Raw genomic sequence first — 19,923 nt, 5'->3', positions numbered from 1 at the left:
CTAATAACACGTAACCAGTTTTAAGAATCGATTAGAAAAGTTTCAAGGAGAAGAAATGAATTTAAATTTTCTTCTTGCATTTGATTCAAAATTTTGAAAAATTACATTGAAGGAAGCAAGCTAATTTTGCTCTATTTCCATGCGTACTTTTTTAACTGCATCGAGCTGACGTCCGGATATGATGAATAAGCTTCTCCAGTCTATCTCGTTTTCGTTACTCTGTTGTGTGTGAGGAACTGGAACTAGCTAATTCCAAGATGGCCTCCGTGGAAGAGATTCGAACTAGGGTTAGTCTGCAAGAACACGATGTCATAAACGTAAGTCTAGTATTTGTGTCGTGGTATATAGTTTTCTTAACACATTATTTCTGATCTTATCAGATGTTTTGTTCCTTTAGACGCATAGCACAGACTTTCCTGGTAATTACCCAGGCTATGATGACACGTGGAGTCAGGAAAAATTCGAAGAGGTAATTATTTCAGGTGTCTCTTGCTGCAAAATCTTTTGATTTGTTTTGCTTATTTTTATCACAACTGTAGAATTCACAGTGAACTAGTTGAATTTGCAAATGGTTAAGTTTAAGGATATAGGGCCACTCGTTTACATCCTATCGAGTTACATTTGCGCCCATGCTAGTATGGTGTTAAAACAGTCCACAAACTGGACTTAAGGTGTTTGGATTCTTTATTTGCATCTTTATTTGGCCTGTTTCATCTTTATTTATCTATTTTTTTGTTTTTAAAACTTTCCAATTTCATGAGCTTAAAGCACGATTGCACAGAAACCACTTGTTTCAGTCAAGGGCAGTGTTGTCATCTGCGGACTAACTTGCTGTTTTTCTGTTGTGCTTGTCTACGATGTTTCTTCAGTAGAGTTTTGTGACATAATTTTCTTAATTTTTTTAATGCACGCATGTCAATGGTATGATTGCCTCATGCATTGCGTGCAATTATATCAGGGCATTATTTACTCCATTTTACATCTGAGCTGATGCTACAATTCATTAACATGTAATGAAAAGATGTAGATGTGTTTAGAAACGATGCATCTTAAGGGTAAAAGCCTTTAAATGATAGAATCAGTATAACCAAAGGCCTTTACTTACTTAAACTATTGGGAATGCCCATTTCTTAAAGGCTTTTAAGGAAGCAGAGTTTCACAAATTCTTACAACAGAACTTTACAAGAGCTCAATCTTGCCTCATTTGGCAAGCATAGAAATGGATATGCTATGAATTGCTCATCCTGCCTTTTTAATTTTACTTCACAGAAATTTTGTATTGAAATAAAGCACTTGGATGAGAGTGAACTTGAATTTGATATGATTGGAGTTGATGCTGCTATTGCAAATGCTGTGAGGAGGATTTTGCTATCAGAGGTGAGTGTATTTTCATTCTAGTGAGGCTTTTTTGATCAAAGTTTATTGGATACTCTGAACTTGAGTCTATATAGTATTTGAGGTGCAACTGAAAGCTATGTGCTATTTATGTTCCATTAAAATAGGTTCCAACAATGGCAATTGAGAAAGTTTTTATATACAACAACACATCTATTATCCAAGATGAGGTATGGTGATGACAATTTTTATTCTTTTTAAATTGTATTGTGTGTGGTTTCTGGGGCCCTTTTTTCATGCTACAGGGGATGGTAGTTTGCTTTACTGATTATAGGTTATCACCCACACTAAGTACCAAGAAGTGTAGAGGATAATAACCTCCCCAAAAGTTGGTTTTAAAAACTCATGGTTGATGTGAAATTTGCACGTGGCAACCTATGGATTCTGCCAACTCATCATTAGCAGTTACATTTTTCTTTTTTCAGTAAAGTTTTCTATTTAGAGACATGTCTGCAGTCCTCCAAATATCATATAATATTTTTTTGTTTCCTATGCTTTGAACAGAAAGTACAAACTTAAAAGCTCCAGTAGCAATTTTTAAATCTTGGATTGTATGGACAGATTTATTCTAACTTCATTGTCTCATCTTTTTCATATCTGAAGGTATTGGCTCATAGGTTAGGACTCATTCCAATTTATGCAGATCCCAGAGAATTTGATGTTAAGATGGATGGTAAGTTGTTCAGGAGGAATTTAGAGGAACATTCTCTTTTGGTAGGTGTGGAAAGTTTTTGAAACAGTACCATGACCATGTTATGTATTGATTTCTCCAAAGGAGATGAGGAAGCCAAAGATAACACGACACTACAGTTTGACTTAAAAGTTAAGTGCATCAAAAACAAGAATGCACCAAAGAATGCCACAGACCCTGATGAATTATATGTAAACTCCAAAGGTAACAGTTAATAAATAAATTAATAAAAGAAGTTTAATTCCACCGTCATTGCAGTTAATCTGAATTACAATGTGGTTACAGTATAAGAATTACATACTGTTAATCAGTAAGGGACTGGGTTACAATAGATTTTGTATTCAAATTACAAATACAAGTTAAAATATATATGTAGGTTATGGTCTAAAAATCTATTGATTGTTGAGAGCTAAACTAGTACTTGGAAATAAACTATGGTGCAATCTTTCAGCCCCGCATTTAGTTAATGTATATTTGTTAGCACATCTCGTTTGATAGTGATGCATGCACTGTCGTCATTGGGAGATGTTTAATGAGAGGTCCTCCTCTTGAGAAGGAGGTTTCAATATGTTATCTAATTGAATAATATATGTTGATTTCTATATGTTACATAATTGAAAAGATACTTACCAGACAGGACTAGACCAGACTAGACCATATTAGACTGATACAAGTGAGCCACAGGATATTCTATGGTGTACCATTCATAAGTTTTTGCACTTTATTTTAACATGCCTTTGTTTATTCAGTTACTACAGATCACCTGAAGTGGGTGCCAATTGGAAATCAGGCCAGGAAGGTGCACTTAGCAAAATAATGAATTTATTACTATCACATGAAACCCTGTTTTCTTAATCAATTGGTGTATTTGAAATTAATTGTGTGCATGCCAAAGTACGAGTTACAATACAGAAATGAAATGAGGCTGCAGGTAAAATTCCTTTTTTTCTTTTCTTTGTTTTCAAGTGTCTCCCAGCAGTTGTATGAATTTTGCCTCGCAGTGTTGGCATTGTCCGATAGATAACCCTTTCACTCCCTAGATCTCATTAGTAATTCTCCTTACTGTCTGTTATACAAAGCTCACAATGTTACTATACATGTACTTTGGAGAATTTGGTATTGTATCTATTAGTAATCCCTTTGTAATTTTTTTGTTAATTCTCGTCACTTTTCTGCTTGCACTTATACTGTTAGGAGAAGTTAAGTCTTAATCACTCAGGCTGTGAAAGGGTTAAAATTAGACTGTACATTTTATCAGAAGTGGTCTAAATGGAGTGTGTGTTGTTTGCAGAAAGCAACATTGGTGCTGTAAGTGTAAGTGACTTCAAGGTTCTGTGCAGTTATCACTCAATTGGTGACGCCTTTTTTTCAGTATGGCTCACAGGATATCAGACCAGTTCTCAACGATATACTGATTGCAAAGCTCAGACCAGGACAGGTATCAACATCCTTTTGTAATTACTTAATTTAGACTAGTTAAACTGACCTACATGTGACGTTGCAATAACACAGAGGAGCGGGAAACTTTTTTTGCATGTACTAAATTCAGACTTAAGACAAAAGATGAGAACTCCACACTTGTGATACCCTGAGAACTCTTAAAACTAAACTTTTTAAGGCTGATCACCTACACAAGATGTAACCAAAACCATGGTTTTAGGCAAGCAGTGGGCCTCAGGCTTTTCTTTAAGAAGTTGATTTGATTGCATAAATTTCCTTCCACTGTGGGCTTTCGGTCCTCTTAACAATTAAAGGACGTTAATTAATGTCTGATAAAAGATTCAGCTAAACTGAAGATAGTTTAGGGCGCAGTTTTGTTAGACAATAGCTGAACTTTGTACATTTAAACAGATGTTAAATTTTGACCTAGATAAGAAACAACACAGCTGTAGTCTGAGGAGTTTTTGTAACTAGTCATTTTCATTTTTTTGTTCTCTCTTCAGGAATTAGATCTTAAAATGCACGCAGTTAAAGGAATAGGCAAGGACCATGCGAAGTTCTCGCCCGTTGGTATGTAAAATGTATCAATCGTGGAATGTTTGTGAACTTTTGCTTCAGAAGAAGACAAAAACACAGGTCGTAAAGTTCACGGATCAACATCAGTATATGGGCAACTGCCCACCTACCCCTCCCTTAACTCAACAACAGTCAATTGATAACAAGTTAGGGTTAATGTTGGGTTAGGGGAGGGGTAGGTGGGCAGTTGCCCAGATACTGATAGTGATCCAAGTTCACTTTCTCTCACTTCAGCCACGGCATCTTACAGACTTCTTCCAGAAATAACGATTGTCAAACCCTGCGAGGATGAGTTGGCTGATAAATTAGCGCAATGTTTCTCCGAAGGTGTCATTAAAGTGGAAAATGAACACGGTATGTGACATTGAATAGAATTTTGTCAAGTTCAGGGGTGATCGATGAACTCTGAAACATTGTAATGATTAAGGAGGTTGCGTATTAGCACATTTTGGGAAACGCTCTGTCCCAATAGTGAATACACAGGGCACTGGGTGAAAAAGTCTCTGCTTGCGAGTGAGGCCAATGTGGTTGGGACCAAGTCCTGACTCAGCACTCATGACAGGGTACTTATCAGAGAGAGTGAGAGTGATTTCTTAGAACGTTTCTGACAAATGATTGGGTTTTTTTTTTGCATTGCTATTGTAGGAGTCAAACGGGCTGTGGTAGCCGACTCGAGAAAAGACACATGTAGCAGAGAAGTATTTAGACACGATGTACGTTTGGCCTCACCTTGATTATTTCCGCTTTGAAATGTCGAAATTCTTACGTTCATCCTGTATTTCTTGCTGTGGCTTTGCTTTTTCGACGGATGAATGTGAACCAGAAATGAAAGACACGAAGCAAAACAAAAAAGTCGACAAGATCAAGTAAACTTTTTCTAGTATCGTAGCAAACAAATAAAAAAACACGTGAGGGAGAAGGCTTTTTACTCGTCAAAGTGACTAACATTGTAATATATACAGTGTTGCATGTTAGGCCGGCTGGGTATTGTATACACTTGCATCAATGACGTGGACTACTGCTTCATTTTTCTTAGGATCTAAAGAATCGAGTCAAGCTCTCACGGATTAGGAACCATTTTATATGTAAGTTGGAGTGATCAGTGAGTCTCTTCCGGCTCATCTTTATCGTACACGTTATGAATCTTTGCCAGAGAAGCAGATCCGCTCTGTATTGTGCTGGTCTAGTGTCCATGTTCTTTATTTGAGCTACGTATGTTTTATTTGATGCTTAGGATGTGGTTATTTCAGAATCAATGTAATATAATGGTTAGAATCCGAATACTTGGGATGTGAAATTATTTAATATAGAAGGATGTTAAAATGAGGCTAAATTTAGGCGAGGTTAAACTCAAGAAAATGCTGTCCAGCGGTCTCAGGCTCTAATGGGAGGGGGGGTGGTTCCGAGGCCTGTGTTTTTTATAGCGCTTTGTTCGGTGCTAAGCCCTTATTATAATAATTTTGCGAAGGTGACTCGCGAACTGACTGTACTGTTCTGTGCTTTGTGTAGTCTCCGTGGAGTCAACTGGTGCCCTTCCTCCAGATGCACTGGTTTGTGAATCCATTAAAGTCCTAATGGGAAAGTGCAGACATTTCCTCTCCGAACTGGATGGCCAGTCTCTAGACACTTGAGTTTCCACTTCATCTAGTCCATGCGTAGAGGGAAAACTTCGACATTGTTTGGCTCACCCGGCTGAACACTTGCGTTTTCATGCTTCCTGGTCCGTGCGAGAACAAACACCTTATACAACGGTATTGTTTAGCTAGCCTGTAACGGATGAGAAGTGAAATGGAATCAGACTTCCCAGATGCCACTGTCATCTATGAAAGTGAAACTCCAAGCCGGAATTGTAATAATTGTTGCAACAGTAGAGAGAGAGAGAGAGAGAGAGAGGGGTGCAGTCATCTAGACCAATCACAGAGCGAGGTCAGGCTAAAACAAAATAAGCCCGGATCACTTTCGACACTCAACTGAAAATTGTTCAAATTATCTTTCATTGGTAGCTTATACGTTTTTTATGAATGTAAACGAGGAAGTAGAGGAACAAGCAAACGTGTTCATAAAAACACCACGAACGTCATAATGACTGTCAATACACTATCCACCTTTATAACAATAAAATTATGAAATTATCAAGTCTTTAGGCATTTTACTAAGACTGAGACGTTTTGTCCCACCAACTGTATTGCTGAATATATATCGTTCTCTCATTGAAAGTTTCTTGTCTTATGGCCGGTAGCAGTCTGGAACCTAGCTGCCCGATCAAAGTTGGAAAAAATTCTCAATCTCTTTAAATTTCATGCTTTACCTTTGTGCAATTTGTCAAACATTCTTCCTCTTCATCTTATCTACATTATAACAATCTGTTCTTTTATGCATGATTTCATCAACGATCTAACACCTCCTAACATTTCAGAATTACTTCGTTATTCTTTAGAAAAAACACCACTATTATACAAAGACTCTCAGCGGTTGGCAATCTCTGTCTTAAAGACTGGAGAACCGAACATATGAAATTTGTTTTTTTCATGACTGGGTGCAAGGAACTGGAATAGTAGTCACATTTGTCTTCGTTCTCTATCTAAAAAAGAGTATTACATAGTTACTGAACATTTTGATGTGAGAGGATACTTGTTGACGTCCATGTTTACTTCCCTACCACCTCGCTTAGCTTCGCTATTTTGCGATAGAGATTGTTAGATGTCTTTTTTCATTGCTAAGGTAAATTTTCATTTTCATATGGCTATATTTATTTCAGAAGGTTTTTACCGATATACGCTTCTATAATTATTCAAAATGTTTCTCATAGTAAGTAAACCAATTTAGTTTTCCTAGTTGGTCGTGAATATTTTATACATGTTGGAATTTTCCAAGAAAAATTTATGTTAGCCTACCCCAGGCATAAATGGAGCGCGAAATTGACGAATCAGAGCACACACACTAACTTAGAAATACAATACTGATATTTTCGATTAGTCTAGTACCCAGACTTTTCACGGCCAAGCGTTTCAATTACTCGGTATGATCTGGGTACGAGATTGAGTTTCGAGAGGTAACTTCTTCATTCAAATTCAACAGTCTCTTGGGCCAACGTCTTACACGTCTTCATTGGATATGGCCTTATGATAGGTTTTCGATTCTCTGCTTCCTCGGGTATATTAAGCACATCGTCTCCATAATTTTCCTCTAAATTTGCTTTCCAAGATTTGGGAACTGGAAACACGAAGCCTTCAAATTCCATTTCCTTTAGTGGAAAAACGTCTTCACTCCTTTTTTCACTGACAAACAAATCAATCATGAGTCCGTCATGCCACTTGCAATCGTACAAAAGGCAATAACCATAACAACTTGCCTTATCTCTAAGGCGATGGTTCATTGGATTTAAATAATAACCAATTTCTGGGTGAAGCGGAGAAACTGCGTCTTGAGGCCTATTAGACAGTAAGTTAGTGTCTGTAAAGGAATTCTGGAAAAAAATATCACCCGGAAGATCTCTGCTTGCTACTTTAAAGAATTTGATATAGTCCTCCAAAGGCATTTCTATATCGACATCATGATCCCAGGGTATAAAACCCTTGTGTCTGGCAGCCCCTAAAAGTGTTCCGGAAGATAGCCAATAGCGGATGCGGTGTTTTGTGGCCAAAAGATGAAATATTCGTAGCATTCTGGTCATCACTAACTGGGATTGTCTCAATGGAGTGTTCGCTTTGTGGCGAATATCGGGACATAGGATACCTGTGCTACCCATCTCACACATACCTCCCAGGTCGGTGTAAAGCTTAGGGCACATTGGGCCGATTTCAAGTTCCATGTCACATCTCGGCCTGGCCATGTTTTTGTTTACAGGGACAAGTGTCCGTGGATGCGATTCCAAATAGTGAAGCTCCTCGAAGATTATCACACATAGGATACAAAGAGTTGCCGTGAATATCACCAGTCGATGCCTAATCTTGAAGCTGAACACGAACCGGTATCCAAGCATCTAAACAGAAACAAAGACAACGATCAATACAGTTGTTGAAAAGTTGTACAACCGGGAACGGTCGCTATTTATCGTCTAGGGGGAAGGAGGATGCGGATGATTTTAGTTATGTCACAAAAAAAATTTACCTGATCTTCCCCTCATCGGCATTCAGTTAGCAACGACTGATCCCCTATAAGTTCCCACTGAAAACCATGGGTTCCCCCAAAAACTTACAACCCTCCACCCCCTCCCTAAATAAAATAATGACCGGTCCCTAAAGAATGGTTACTGCACAAGTCTCGGTCGATATCTTTAAGAAATTTTCGATGACCCAATTTTAATTTTTGTATTGTTTTATTTTTGTATTGTTTTATTTTTGTTTGTGTCTTTGACTCTTGTCAGTCTTTGTTGTCTTAATTACCTTGTATTGTTTTTTGGCTTGTGCTTTTCTTACTGTTGTTAATTTTTTAAATTGTATCACCCCCCCTCCCCCTCCCCCCCCCCCCCAACGCATGAAAACATCGCTAGGGAGAGCATGCGCACAGTTACACTGATTCTTTAATTAACATGATGCATTGTCTTTAGCCAAGAGACTATAATCTCTTGGTCTGGGTAACATCTTTTTAAAGCATCATGAATTTAAGAGGGGAATAAATAAGTTTTTAGATCAGCTCATTTGCACTATAAAAACGAATTGCAGTAGTACAGATTTAAAAATATCACGGATCACTGATCGACTGAAAATGTTTTCCCGAATTCCTGATTCTGCTTGTGCATTAGAAGTTAGATTGTGGATTAGATCGTTACTCTTCAGTCTCCCTCTCTAAAAACCTTTGATTTGATTTCCTGAATTAAAGACATTTTCTAAAGTCGTAGCGTTAATTCCATAAATTTCACCAATTAAAAAGAGAAAAGTCAAAACATTTTGAGGTAATTAATAAGCGTGTTTGAGGTTTCGAAAATTTCCCAATAATTGTAGAGCCTCAACTGATAAATTAGATTGAGGAATCAGCAGAATTTTCGAATCAGGGAGCAACGAATCGTTAGAATGACTTTTCCAAAAGCAGCACAAAAAACTTATCTTATAAACTTATAGATAAAAATCAAATTCGGGTCTCTAAAGACGTTGTCCGCCAAATATAGTCAGTTTTCAAGTAGGAAAATTCTCTTAATTTTGATATTTTTGTTTGCTCATTTGTGGTTTCCGTCTTCCGATTTACAATAAATGAGGGGAAAAATGGAAATTCGGCCAGTATCCGCTTCGTATGGTTTCCGATAACTTAATGAGGTTTGTTTCAGATATGACTTGTTACTTACCGTTAGCTGCAATGTCACTCGTAATTTTTTTAAACAGTACGACTTATCGTACCTATATTTGTCTGGCTAGGTGTTGTTTGAACCTGCGTTGACTTTTAACCGTGCACGAGTGGCCCTCCTGCCTCACTTAACTTTAAATTATTTGTTTTGAAAATCAAGGTCAAAAATTGGTGGAACTATTGCATAAGAATTAAAAAAACTGCATTCACAGAAAGAAATCTTCTGTAAAAACTGCTTTCTTTCGTTGTCAAGTAAAAAAGATAAAAAAAAAAAGATGATTTAATAAATATCACGTACACCTTCCATTCGGTTCGATGCATTGCTGTAGCAACTGAATCTGTCATTTGCTTATACAAATAGGGTATTCATCTCATCGACGTGTGGGACACGAATTTTAGCGTGGGTGGTTTAACTTCAGTTCACAAGTATAATTTTTAATTGCCTCGACCCTCGGATCAAAGTAGACTAGATAGTATTTTGATTTCAGCGAGAAAACTTACACGATAAGTCTTAGGATCATCGTTACGTTTGGATGACACTTCGTTATGGGCATTACTGGTCTTGCTTTTCTCTTGATTAATGGTCAGTCTAAAATTATCTTAACAAAGGAAGATCATTTTTTCCCGAGACCATCGTCCCTTAGCGACAGGCAAAAAACCTTGACGTGGACAAAAAAATTTTATCCATCTCTCTCTCGGCAAATAGTTAACCTGCAAAATGGCAGTGGAAAGTCAATAATGATAAAGATGATAATGACAATCAAGAATAATTTATTTTTATCGTCTTTCAGAGATTCGCGGTGTTTCTAATTACTTTTTACGGTTTTAAAACTTTATTTTGAATTATATCGGAAACACATTACATGCTTCTAATTTCGATGATTTGGTGATTTATCAAGATAGTTAAAAACGTGGTGCCATAGTCATTAAGGCCAACTGTTCGTCCACTGTAAGAATAAGAAGGAAGTACTCGAAATTATTGTAAGAACTGTGCGGCACCGCGTGCGCAAACACGTTGAAAACCATAGCGAAAGCTTACGTGTGTAGGGACGGACGGGTTGACGTGAGCCGGCCCGGAAATAATGAAGCGAAGGGTAAAAAATATTCTACTGAAATCATGTACATTGGTTCATATCGTAGGCAACTTGTGAACGAGACTGATATCATCTTCAAACTGTTACTTCGTTCGTTACATTCGTTTATCCCGCACATATCTTTACCAATAAGAGCAGGAATCAGAAAGTCATTCTAAACATCGCACTATTACGTTTCCAGCGGACACTCCCAGAAGTGTATATAGCATTTCATGAGGCCTGATGAGTTGTGGCTGACACTGCCCCTACAGGTACACGTGTAGGTTGGCGTGCTAGACTTTGTATCACGTGATAGCAGGTACTGTCTTGCATCATCTGTTGAGCACGTCACTCCAATGATTTTTTTGTTCTGATTGGATAAAAAAAAAAAGAAAATGTATTGAGATGAGATGCGCATACGGTTTGTAGACGGCTGTCTTGTAGCAATTACGATAAATTTCCAACTCATCAGCAACAAGAGATAATAGAAGTAAAGGAATTTTATACGACAAAGGGCAGATTTTAGTAAGCCTTAAAGCCCATAAAATGTTCTTACCCTGGTTTAGTTTTGCATATCAAACTTACGTTTAACATCTGCCTCTGTAGATTTTCGTGACATGTCACGCAGTCTGAGGTCAGTCAAAAACACGCTACTTTTCGAACATTTTCCTCTTTTTCGTGTATTTCATTTGAATTGCTATCTTTCTTACCTTCAGTTTCTAAAACTAACGTACATAAGCTTTCTATACCACTGTATTTGAAGGAAATCATTAAAATATTTCGTTCGGGTTTTTGAGACTTATGGTTAGCGATTCAGATATGTCGAAGAAGGGTTCACGCCACATGCAAGCAGTGGCCATGGAGTCTGGGACTATAACTCTAAAGCGCATGCCTAAAACTGGTCATTACCGCGAAATACGAAAAAAACAATAAATTTGGCGCAATTTGATGTATAATACATGAGGTTTGGATATTGTTTGGGTTCGGGAAATGGGACTCGAAGTTTACGCACTGGTGATTTTTTCTTCGCTGGCTCTTCTCGCGGTGGCGGTAGATGCACAAAACGATTTCGGCGAAGAAACAAATGGTCCAAAAGGGGAAAAACTGCCTTGGTTTACTTACGAAATAAACAAGTAAGTAAAAATTGCGTTTATCGAAGTGTATTCCAACCTGTTTCTTTTTTCTTTTTAATTTTTTTCAATTTTTTTTTCACCGAATTGATTTTTTTTTAATCAGCTATCTCATATATTCCCTGTCGAAGAAGTCTGATCAAGAGCCGAACGACGAAAGTGCTGATTCTGTGATTGTGGGAATCGTGAAAAAAATATTGAGGGAATCTGAGATTCGCGGAGTTGTTATAAATTCCAGAATTCTCAACGTCTTCAGGAAAAATATTTCTCTCCTCCATTCAGCGTTCAAGAAAGCGTCAAAAAGTGGGGGGAAAAGTATAAAGAAGCTTATTGATGCGTGGAAGGCAAAAAACCACTCCTTCAAAATTTTCTATCATGAGCTTGAAAACAACTCATTGATTGAGGAAAACCAACAGCTTCGTGGGCAGAAAAGGAAAGCTGAACTGGATTTAGTCGCAGAGCAGGCAAAGAGATTAAAAATTGAGCAGGAGTTTGAAGATGTTATTAGGGATTCGGAAAACAGAAAAGAACAATACAAACAAAAATTCAAAAGATTTGCGAAAAAAGCAGCAAGAATGCAAAAAAAGGGACAAAGAGGTCCAAACAAAAGCAAACGTTTCACTGATTATACCAAACAACATCAGGCAAGATTAAGGCGAGGATTTAAAGAAGACTGCCACTCAGCACTGTCATTTTTAGGCCTCTACAATTTTATTGCCACCAAGGTTGAGGTATTTAATAATGACACTCAACAATATGAAACTATTTCATTGGTAGAAGAGGGAGAGTTACAACTATTGGAAACAGAGCCAAGAGAACTGACTGACAATGATATTGATGACATCAATATGTGGGTTTACTTGAAGGAAAAATTGAATATATCTAATGAAGCTTGGCATGAGTTGGCCATGAAGTGTAAAGACATGCCCACAAAATATAAAATATGCAAACACCTAGATAAACTAAATGCTAATTGGAATCTGAGAAGTACACCAGGGGAGGCAGAGGGAGTACAGATTTCTTTCAGGGAGAGTCTTGAGGAACAGATAAAAAGGCTGCAGAAAAATGGAGTATTGGACAAGGTTACTACTATTAAAGTAAAGCTCAGTGGTGATGGTACCAACATTGGGAAAAGGCTTAAACTTGAAAATGTCACATACACAATTTTGAATGAAAAGGATGCAGCAATGAATGAAAAAGGGAACTATGTTCTAGCAATAATTAAGACAACAGAGAACTATGACAATCTTAAAGAAAGCCTTGCTGATCTAAATAATGAAATGTCAAATTTAAAAGAAATTACTGTAAATAGTCATAAGTATAGCATTGAGTATTTTTTGGGAGGAGACTGGAAGTTTCTAGCCTGTGTTTGTGGTTCAGGGGCTGCTAATCAAAATTTCTCTTGTATTTGGTGTAAGTGCCCAGGAAATGAAAGGTTTGACATCAGTTAAAAGTGGTCTATAACTGACAAATCTCTTGGGGCAAGAGATTTACAAGAAATAGGTAAGTATGCAAAATCTAAGCAATATAATTGTAAAACCAATCCATTATTTGATTTTATTCCTATTGACCATGTAATAATTGATACACTACATTTATTTTTGAGAATATCTGATAATTTAATTGAACTTCTGGTCAGGGAACTTCGCAGGAAAGATGCCATTGACAAGGTATCTACTTTTTCAAATGGGTTTTGTCGAAATAAGTATAGACATATGGCTGGGTATGAGAAATTTGTAAAAGAACTTGGAATTAATTTTGAATGGAAAATTAATAGGGACAGCAAGAAGTTGGAGTACAGAGACCTTACTAGACCTGAAAAACTCTTGCTTTTCCAACATATTAATTTTCACTTACTATTACCAGAGTTTCATAATGTGGACAAGCTGCAAGCCCTTTGGGGTAATTTCATAGATATTATGGGTGATCTTAAACTTAATTACACTACAGATGATGCTATCTCTAGCCTCAAGGACAAAATCAAAAAATGGTTTCAAAAATTCTTAGACCTTTACCAAGTAAAAGATGTAACACCATATATGCATTCTTTGTATGTTCATGTACCTGAATTTTTAAAGCTATACCAAAATTTAGCTTATTACACTCAGCAAGGTATGGAGAAGTACAACAACACTGTATCAAAGGACTACTTTCGATCATCTGCTCTAAAGCAACTTTTCTTGAAAAAACACAGAATACAGCTTTTGGAAGCTGCTGGTTTGGAAAGGGTGAAGGAAAGCTACAACTGTGGAAACTGTTCAACTTCTGGCCATACCATCAAAACATGTACTGCAAAATGCAGCAAATGCGATGCTCCCACTTTCTGTGCACATCTTGTTAAAATAGATGGTAAATGGAAGCCAAGATGTGATTTAATCAATCAGTAATGATATAATATATCAATGTATTAAAGGAGTGTATTACCCAAAAACTGTTAGTAGAAGTTGTGTAGAATAATTTGCTATGCCTGTGAAATGTTTCTTGTATACAGTATTCAAGGAGTCTTTTTCAAAAATGTTACTGCATTGATTACAACAGAATCACAGACTGAAATATATGGGTCATTTATAACCACATGTTTACATTTTATGAAGGTAATTCACATGCAAGTAAAATAATTCTTTGACATCAACTATCAAAATCAATAAACATGTGCTAAATCAAATATATTAATGATGGACCATATTTTTGTATCCACATCTGTTGCCATCTCCACGGACACATGTAAAAACGACTCGATGCTCGTCTTCGATTTCAGATCTCACGTATTTATCGCCAATTAATTCAAATTCCACTATGGGGTTTCTTTTTGTCAACCAAAATCTCACAGTCCCTGGTACAACATAAGCAAAATCGCCGTTTTCATTCATGATCCGCTCATTACACTTTGTGCCGATATAACAATCCAGAGTTTCATTTGAAAGAATTTCATATATTAGTTTATTCCTCTGATATTTTTTGGATGAAATCCTCCCAAGACTTTTATAGAAAACATCGTCATCGACTTGAATTTCAATACGAACTTCTGGATCCTCTCTGCGCCCGGAGCACAACTTTCGGTTGATCTCCCTGTAAACGCGTTCATAAAAAGTTTGCTGGCGATCGCTGAAGGAATCATCGATTGGTTTTGACATCGGTTCCAATCGCATTACGGGCAAATTATGTTCATCGCAAGGCCTCCATTCGTCAAATTTCTCGCAGTACCCTTTGAAATGAATTTTGCCATGTTTTCTCGCTTTGTCGACCTATATTATCTCTACAGGATAAATATTCTTATCCGTAGTTTTTATTTTCTTGCATTGCTTGGTCTTAGCTTCTACGAATTCGTCAATAAATCTCTTCGGAGTCTTATGCTCCCGCTTCACTCTGTTGGCCGCCATTTTTAACATTGGCGCTCTTTGCATATTTAATTGCTCTGCGCATGTCAGGTGAGTAATACGGTGGCTTGGGACCAATTTAAGCAAATGTTCAGTTTTCTATGGGATAAGTTTGATATGTGAAATCATTTAGAAGAGGTATGGCCTGCTCTGTTAGTTTTATCACTCATTACACGCTCAAAGTGATTCCTCAGTATTGCACTACGTTTCATGTGAAGCGCATATAAATCACGTAATCATGCGAATAAGCGCGCGCGCGCATTCCGAGAACACGATATTGTTTTCCAATAAATAGACCAGTTAAAGAGGTGCGATGGTCATTAGCTTTTAAACGAGCACGGTGACCTATATTTTATATTACAAAATTTTGGTTTATAAATTATCCCCTTTAAATTGCAGAACTTAAGAAAATTCATCCAAAGGAAAAAAGATGAAGCTGAAAGCTTTCACGAAGCCAGCTACTCGATGATGCAAATCAAGGAACGTTTTGAGTCGATATCGTTTAAAACTGCGTGATCTTTCCACAGATTATAAAGACAATTTTTTATACGCTCGAAACTTTCTACCTATCAAGTTTTTTTTATTTCATCCTAAAAACCTTCGCTTTTAGCTACCACAAATGTACCGTGAACCGATAAAATAACGCGCGTGATTATTGCCAGTACAGGCACAGAAAGGGCAAGTTTCTTAAACAAGCACGGTGACATATCTTTTTTATTGTATTTTTCAAAACAGACATATATTGGTAGGGAACATTTAAAGAAATTTTTTAAAAAGATTGTGCGATAACCTTTTTTTTCTGAGTGATCACCCTAACTTGATCTCATGATATCTAATAAATTTTAGACGGCAAAAGACAGTAAACTTACAGTTGTTTCGACTACGCTAATGGCCGTGTTAGCGTATGGACCACTTGTCGTTACTGAAGAATTACTCCTATGTCGACAAAGGCTGAGGTCGTGTACACCGGGAGGTGCCTTGGCTCCTTTTGGTCCAGGTGCTCCAGTATCCCCTTTAGGGCCCTGAGTTCCGTTGTATCCTTGTGGACCACGGAAACCAGGAACACCTGGAAGTCCCTTAGGGCCAATAGCACCGGTGATTCCGGTTTTTCCTGGAGGGCCAGGAGACCCCTGAGGACCTTGAATTCCTTGGGGACCTGGAGGTCCTTGTAAGCCCAAGATCCCTGGGGGACCGACTGGTCCTGGTGGTCCCTGAAGCATGGTACCACGGGGATCTGTTTTATTTACCTGTAAAGCAAAATCAGTGATTCTAATTTTTCTTAATGAATGGCATAAAGGAAGTCTTATTTCATCGTCCATTGCTTCTATGGGCTAAAGATTAGATTTTTGTACATGTTATACTACCATGCCCTAGCAGGGGAAACAGACCTCTTATAATTCTTGATGAAATAATCGGAGACACCAGCCTTGTCTAAGAAGGCCCCAAACTTGTAATGTCCCGTATTGGCCGATGACGCAGCATCGCGTCGAAGATTTTGACAGCAGATAGTGTTTGATGATGACGATAGTTGAACTTGCGCGCTGTTTGGATTAAGGCGAGCAACGACTAACCCACCCGTTTTGATATCTTTTCCTACTGAAAGTGTACTTTTTAAAGTTTTATAAATGGTTTCTGGAGCAGGATGTTTGAAAAAGGTCTGGTGTCCTCTTGAACCGCACCACCCTGTGAGTCATCCCAGTGTCATAATTGGTACTTCGAACGTAATGGACCATTTCAATACTGTCAAGCAAAGGAAATATCTTCAACAAACAGAAAAGAAAAACTCACAGTAGAAAACAGATTATCCAGTCTTCTTTTCTGAGTCGTCAAGGTGACATTCAATTTGTTTTCAGTTTTTGTCAGCTCATGCATTGTGTTTTGCAGCACAGTTATAGCATTTCTTATCAAGGCTTCGTTCTGACTAAGTCTTCCTAACTCTTGCTTTAAACCATCAGCTGTGCCCTTTATAACAACCTGTGATGGTGGTGGTAGTTGTGGAGTTTTATTTGGAGTTTTATTTGGAGTTGTTTCTGTTAAAAAAAGGAGATTAAAGATGGAATTCATGGAAATAAGATGACAAAAAAAATACTTGCTAACTAAGCGTAATCAGCAAGGAATCGAATATCCTAAATGTCACTAAAATAAATATGTCATTTGGTGTGACTTTAATCTGATTTCTTTCAACGAAAGAAAGGGTAAAACACTTACAAAGTACTATGCTTTTGATTCAGACGCCGAAATTATCTTGTGTCGAGCTAATTGCATCAATTGTCATAACCTCTTTTTTCCGGGAACCATCGAAATTCTTAATAATAACAACATGAATTATAATTTAATGGCTAATAATTGAAATTGGCTCCAATTTTCATTCATCAGTCTTACTTCTGTGATATCGGCATCAGTTAAAATTGTTATCTGGTTTGACCAATTTCGCCGGTCTGAAACGTACCACAGGACACTGACGTCATCTTAATCTTAACGTCAACATTAAATAAGTTACTTCAGCTCGTTCTTCCGTTGTATGACGCACATCAAAAAAAATATCAAGTCCACAGTACCTCGCTGATAAAGTGTATTCGAGGACTTCACACTTGTGAGTGTCTGAGAATTATAATTATTTTGTGATGTTTACGTTATCCATTGTTAGACGACAATAAACGTCTAGATTACTCTAGTAAACTAAGTCGTGTTTTAAGTGAAACAAGTTACCTGGAACCTGCGAAATGGTTTCCCTTGGTTTTCTAAGAAGAATCCAGATATCTAACAGCAATGAAATCAAAGTTAAGACAATGAAAATTACGACAAGAACACGTAGCATAAGAAGCTCATTTCGCATGGTCTTCTGTTCTGCTTGATCTAAACTACAAGCAGATCCTATTGCTGTCCTCGGAGTGTAGAGATTTGTTTCCCATCTCACGCATCCGGTTGTCCCATGCTTTATGCTGCGATCCAACTACTCTAATTCCTGTTTGGCGAAGAGTCGAAGGAAAGAGGTGCAATTAAATTAAACACTGGCTTGGCACGTGAAGAAAAAAATTGTTCGTAGAAAAAACATAACAGGTTGTCTTAATTTAGGAAGTAAACAAACTGGTTGTTGGATCCGGCTCACACCGGATAAAGGTAAAGTGAAATACTTTGAATGTGACTGCCGAGGGAAGTTACGATTCTTTTAGGATGCAATTCCCGGTAAACTGCAATCGTTTTTATTGCAACAAAGGGCCATACTAAATGACTATAAAAATATGAAAATCATATGTGAAAAGGATCAACAGTTGAACAGGTGGTTTATACCTGTTTTGTGCTCCTATGTATTGCCTTAAATCAAATAGAGTGTCCTAAAACTATCCTGGGTCAATAATTCGCTCCTCACTAATCTATCTGCGCTAAAGTGTATTTGGCATCGTTTTGAAAAGGGCAGCAAATAGCAAAGTTTTTGGAAATGTTCATATTAAAAATCTCCCGAGAGAGTGTTTCGTATAATTACCAAAAGTGTAGCTTCCGGCTCGAATTTTCTATCAGAAAGATCAATTTTCTCTGATTCAAATTCTTACCCCAAAAAGACTTAGAATACACTGCAAGCCACATCAACTTACTTCTAGAACACCTCTTCGGATTCTCTATAAGACGAGAAAACAAACCGAGTAAAACAGATTGAATGATTTGTGATCATTAAAGTGTTCTTCATTATTTTCAAATGACCACCACGAAAATATCAAAATGTTCTATCTCTGCATCACCTCAGTAGGGATCACTTTAGTAGTCCTAAGTCAGAAATAAGCTGATAGAGGTGATAAAGATCTGCCTTTTACCAGTTTAGCTGGCAGCGTATGATTACAGAATAGACCTTGTTTGAGTCATGAGAGGATGAAGGGATAAAATTGGAAGCTCCTAGTTTAGATCTTGACACATTTCAATTCTACTTTGGTTCTTCTGGAGCACTAATTTATTTTCTGGGATGTAAGTGGAGCCTCATCTCGATCTGATGTTCTGAGTAAAAAGAGTTCTGTGTCAGATAGCGTATAGATTAACTCTGTCGATGAAAACGACTTCCAAAAAGAAGAAAAATTATAATTTTTCGTCAGTGTAGCCTCACGTTGTGGATGTTTTGGGAAACAAAATAGCTTTTCCATCAGGGACTGACAACCATTTCATTAAAATCGACATATTCTGCTTAACATCCAGCTTGTTCTTAATTATCTCCTTTTTTTCTCTGCTCTAAAGCTTTACCGGCTCTGTTGTTCGCAATAAGATTGGAGGGTCGCTGATGAGCACAGAAGTGACCGATATCAAATGTGGCTTCAAATCCTTTCAATGACTTACACGAGTCTAATTTAACAATACGTATTCCTTTAAGAATGTAATGCAGCGAGGAGCTACTTTTCTGAAGAGCGAAAAAAATCCTGGAATAGATAAGTTTTATTCGAGATAATGTGCTTTGTATCGTGGTGGCATTTACAGAGAGGCCAACTATCCAACTGATTACTGCATAAATGCTCGTGACGCATGGTGGGTTTGGACAACTGAGAATTATTTATAGACTTTTATAGTCTTTTATTTATAGTTCATATTTTATCCGCATTTTTCATAAATCCTAAGGATTTTTTGTTCCTCAGTGCACTATGTCTGTTAATTATCGACTTGTTATTTATTTCAATCTCTTTTTCTTAGAAATCGTTATATCAAGGTTCACTGAGGGTTATGTTCGAGCATCCCTAATTTGATGTTTTATAGCATGACGTGACCTTAACGTCATTCAAATGCACCCCTCCAGCTATTCGTATTTACCTACCAAGTATAAGTTAACGTCAGCACCGCTCAAGGAAATAGAATTTTCCCTTGAGGTCAACAATGGCACTCAGGGTCCTCGAGCTTCCAACAAGCCCACCTGGTTAAGGCCAAATTAGTCCAATTGGTCCGCCAGGTGTGCTGGGTCTCCCAGGTGTAGTTAGTCCGCCAGTTGT

At 37.5% G+C, this 19,923-nt stretch overlaps 4 protein-coding genes across 6 annotated transcripts; 2 read left to right on the top strand and 2 right to left on the bottom strand.

Moving 5' to 3' along the window:
- The first annotated feature begins 224 nt into the window (after window positions 1-224).
- LOC113679867 (DNA-directed RNA polymerases I and III subunit RPAC1) lies at window positions 225-7,156 on the top strand. Of its 3 annotated transcripts, XM_089211529.1 has the most exons (14): window positions 238-317; window positions 398-469; window positions 1,270-1,377; window positions 1,503-1,565; window positions 1,999-2,068; window positions 2,171-2,290; window positions 2,836-2,885; window positions 3,459-3,524; window positions 4,030-4,096; window positions 4,337-4,456; window positions 4,748-4,815; window positions 5,139-5,187; window positions 5,612-5,738; window positions 7,024-7,156. In XM_089211529.1, the coding sequence occupies exons 1-13, from the start codon at window positions 258-260 to the stop codon at window positions 5,731-5,733; spliced, it is 1,035 nt and encodes a 344-aa protein (XP_089067655.1). In that variant the 5' UTR covers window positions 238-257; the 3' UTR covers window positions 5,734-5,738; window positions 7,024-7,156. The 3 variants fall into 3 exon arrangements, with proteins under 3 accessions (XP_027052643.2, XP_089067655.1, XP_089067656.1); XM_027196842.2 differs by lacking the exon at window positions 7,024-7,156 and having other exon boundaries at window positions 225-317; window positions 5,612-6,238; XM_089211530.1 differs by lacking the exon at window positions 7,024-7,156 and having other exon boundaries at window positions 2,174-2,290; window positions 5,612-6,238.
- A 7-nt stretch (window positions 7,157-7,163) lies between these two features.
- On the bottom strand, window positions 7,164-9,669 carry LOC113679864 (uncharacterized). Its single transcript, XM_089211542.1, has 2 exons — window positions 9,384-9,669; window positions 7,164-8,084 (listed from the first exon to the last, which is right to left on the bottom strand). The coding sequence occupies exon 2, from the start codon at window positions 8,082-8,084 to the stop codon at window positions 7,164-7,166; it is 921 nt and encodes a 306-aa protein (XP_089067668.1). The 5' UTR covers window positions 9,384-9,669.
- A 474-nt stretch (window positions 9,670-10,143) lies between these two features.
- LOC113679865 (uncharacterized) lies at window positions 10,144-18,192 on the bottom strand. Its single transcript, XM_089211541.1, has 4 exons — window positions 17,672-18,192; window positions 16,751-16,992; window positions 15,832-16,209; window positions 10,144-10,825 (listed from the first exon to the last, which is right to left on the bottom strand). The coding sequence occupies exons 1-4, from the start codon at window positions 17,796-17,798 to the stop codon at window positions 10,646-10,648; spliced, it is 927 nt and encodes a 308-aa protein (XP_089067667.1). The 5' UTR covers window positions 17,799-18,192; the 3' UTR covers window positions 10,144-10,645.
- Window positions 11,023-14,252, top strand: LOC149042114 (uncharacterized). Its single transcript, XM_089211501.1, has 2 exons — window positions 11,023-11,588; window positions 11,692-14,252. The coding sequence occupies exons 1-2, from the start codon at window positions 11,446-11,448 to the stop codon at window positions 13,034-13,036; spliced, it is 1,488 nt and encodes a 495-aa protein (XP_089067627.1). The 5' UTR covers window positions 11,023-11,445; the 3' UTR covers window positions 13,037-14,252.
- Window positions 18,193-19,923: the final 1,731 nt, after the last annotated feature.

The sequence above is a fragment of the Pocillopora damicornis genome, chromosome 7 (assembly GCF_964200805.1).
Source record: "Pocillopora damicornis chromosome 7, jaPocDami1.2, whole genome shotgun sequence".
Lineage (NCBI taxonomy): Eukaryota > Metazoa > Cnidaria > Anthozoa > Scleractinia > Pocilloporidae > Pocillopora > Pocillopora damicornis.
The sequence above is the reverse complement of the archived record's forward strand: the minus strand, read 5'-3'. Positions and strand labels throughout refer to the sequence as shown.

What these genes read in the sequence shown, in the direction of transcription:
- LOC113679867 (XM_089211529.1), top strand. Translation starts at nt 258, where the DNA reads ATGGCCTCCGTGGAAGAGATTCGAACTAGGGTTAGTCTGCAAGAACAC. An exon ending in GGAGGATTTTGCTATCAGAG is followed by an intron (nt 1,378 to 1,502) that starts GTGAGTGTATTT and finishes CCATTAAAATAG; the next exon opens with GTTCCAACAATGGCAATTGA. An exon ending in TTGGAAATCAGGCCAGGAAG is followed by an intron (nt 2,886 to 3,458) that starts GTGCACTTAGCA and finishes CCTTTTTTTCAG; the next exon opens with TATGGCTCACAGGATATCAG.
- LOC113679864 (XM_089211542.1), bottom strand. Translation starts at nt 8,084, where the DNA reads ATGCTTGGATACCGGTTCGTGTTCAGCTTCAAGATTAGGCATCGACTG.
- LOC149042114 (XM_089211501.1), top strand. Translation starts at nt 11,446, where the DNA reads ATGGGACTCGAAGTTTACGCACTGGTGATTTTTTCTTCGCTGGCTCTT. An exon ending in TTTACTTACGAAATAAACAA is followed by an intron (nt 11,589 to 11,691) that starts GTAAGTAAAAAT and finishes TTTTTTAATCAG; the next exon opens with CTATCTCATATATTCCCTGT.
- LOC113679865 (XM_089211541.1), bottom strand. Translation starts at nt 17,798, where the DNA reads ATGCGAAATGAGCTTCTTATGCTACGTGTTCTTGTCGTAATTTTCATT. An exon ending in AACCATTTCGCAGGTTCCAG is followed by an intron (nt 16,993 to 17,671) that starts GTAACTTGTTTC and finishes TTTTTTTAACAG; the next exon opens with AAACAACTCCAAATAAAACT. An exon ending in TGGATAATCTGTTTTCTACT is followed by an intron (nt 16,210 to 16,750) that starts GTGAGTTTTTCT and finishes TTTGCTTTACAG; the next exon opens with GTAAATAAAACAGATCCCCG.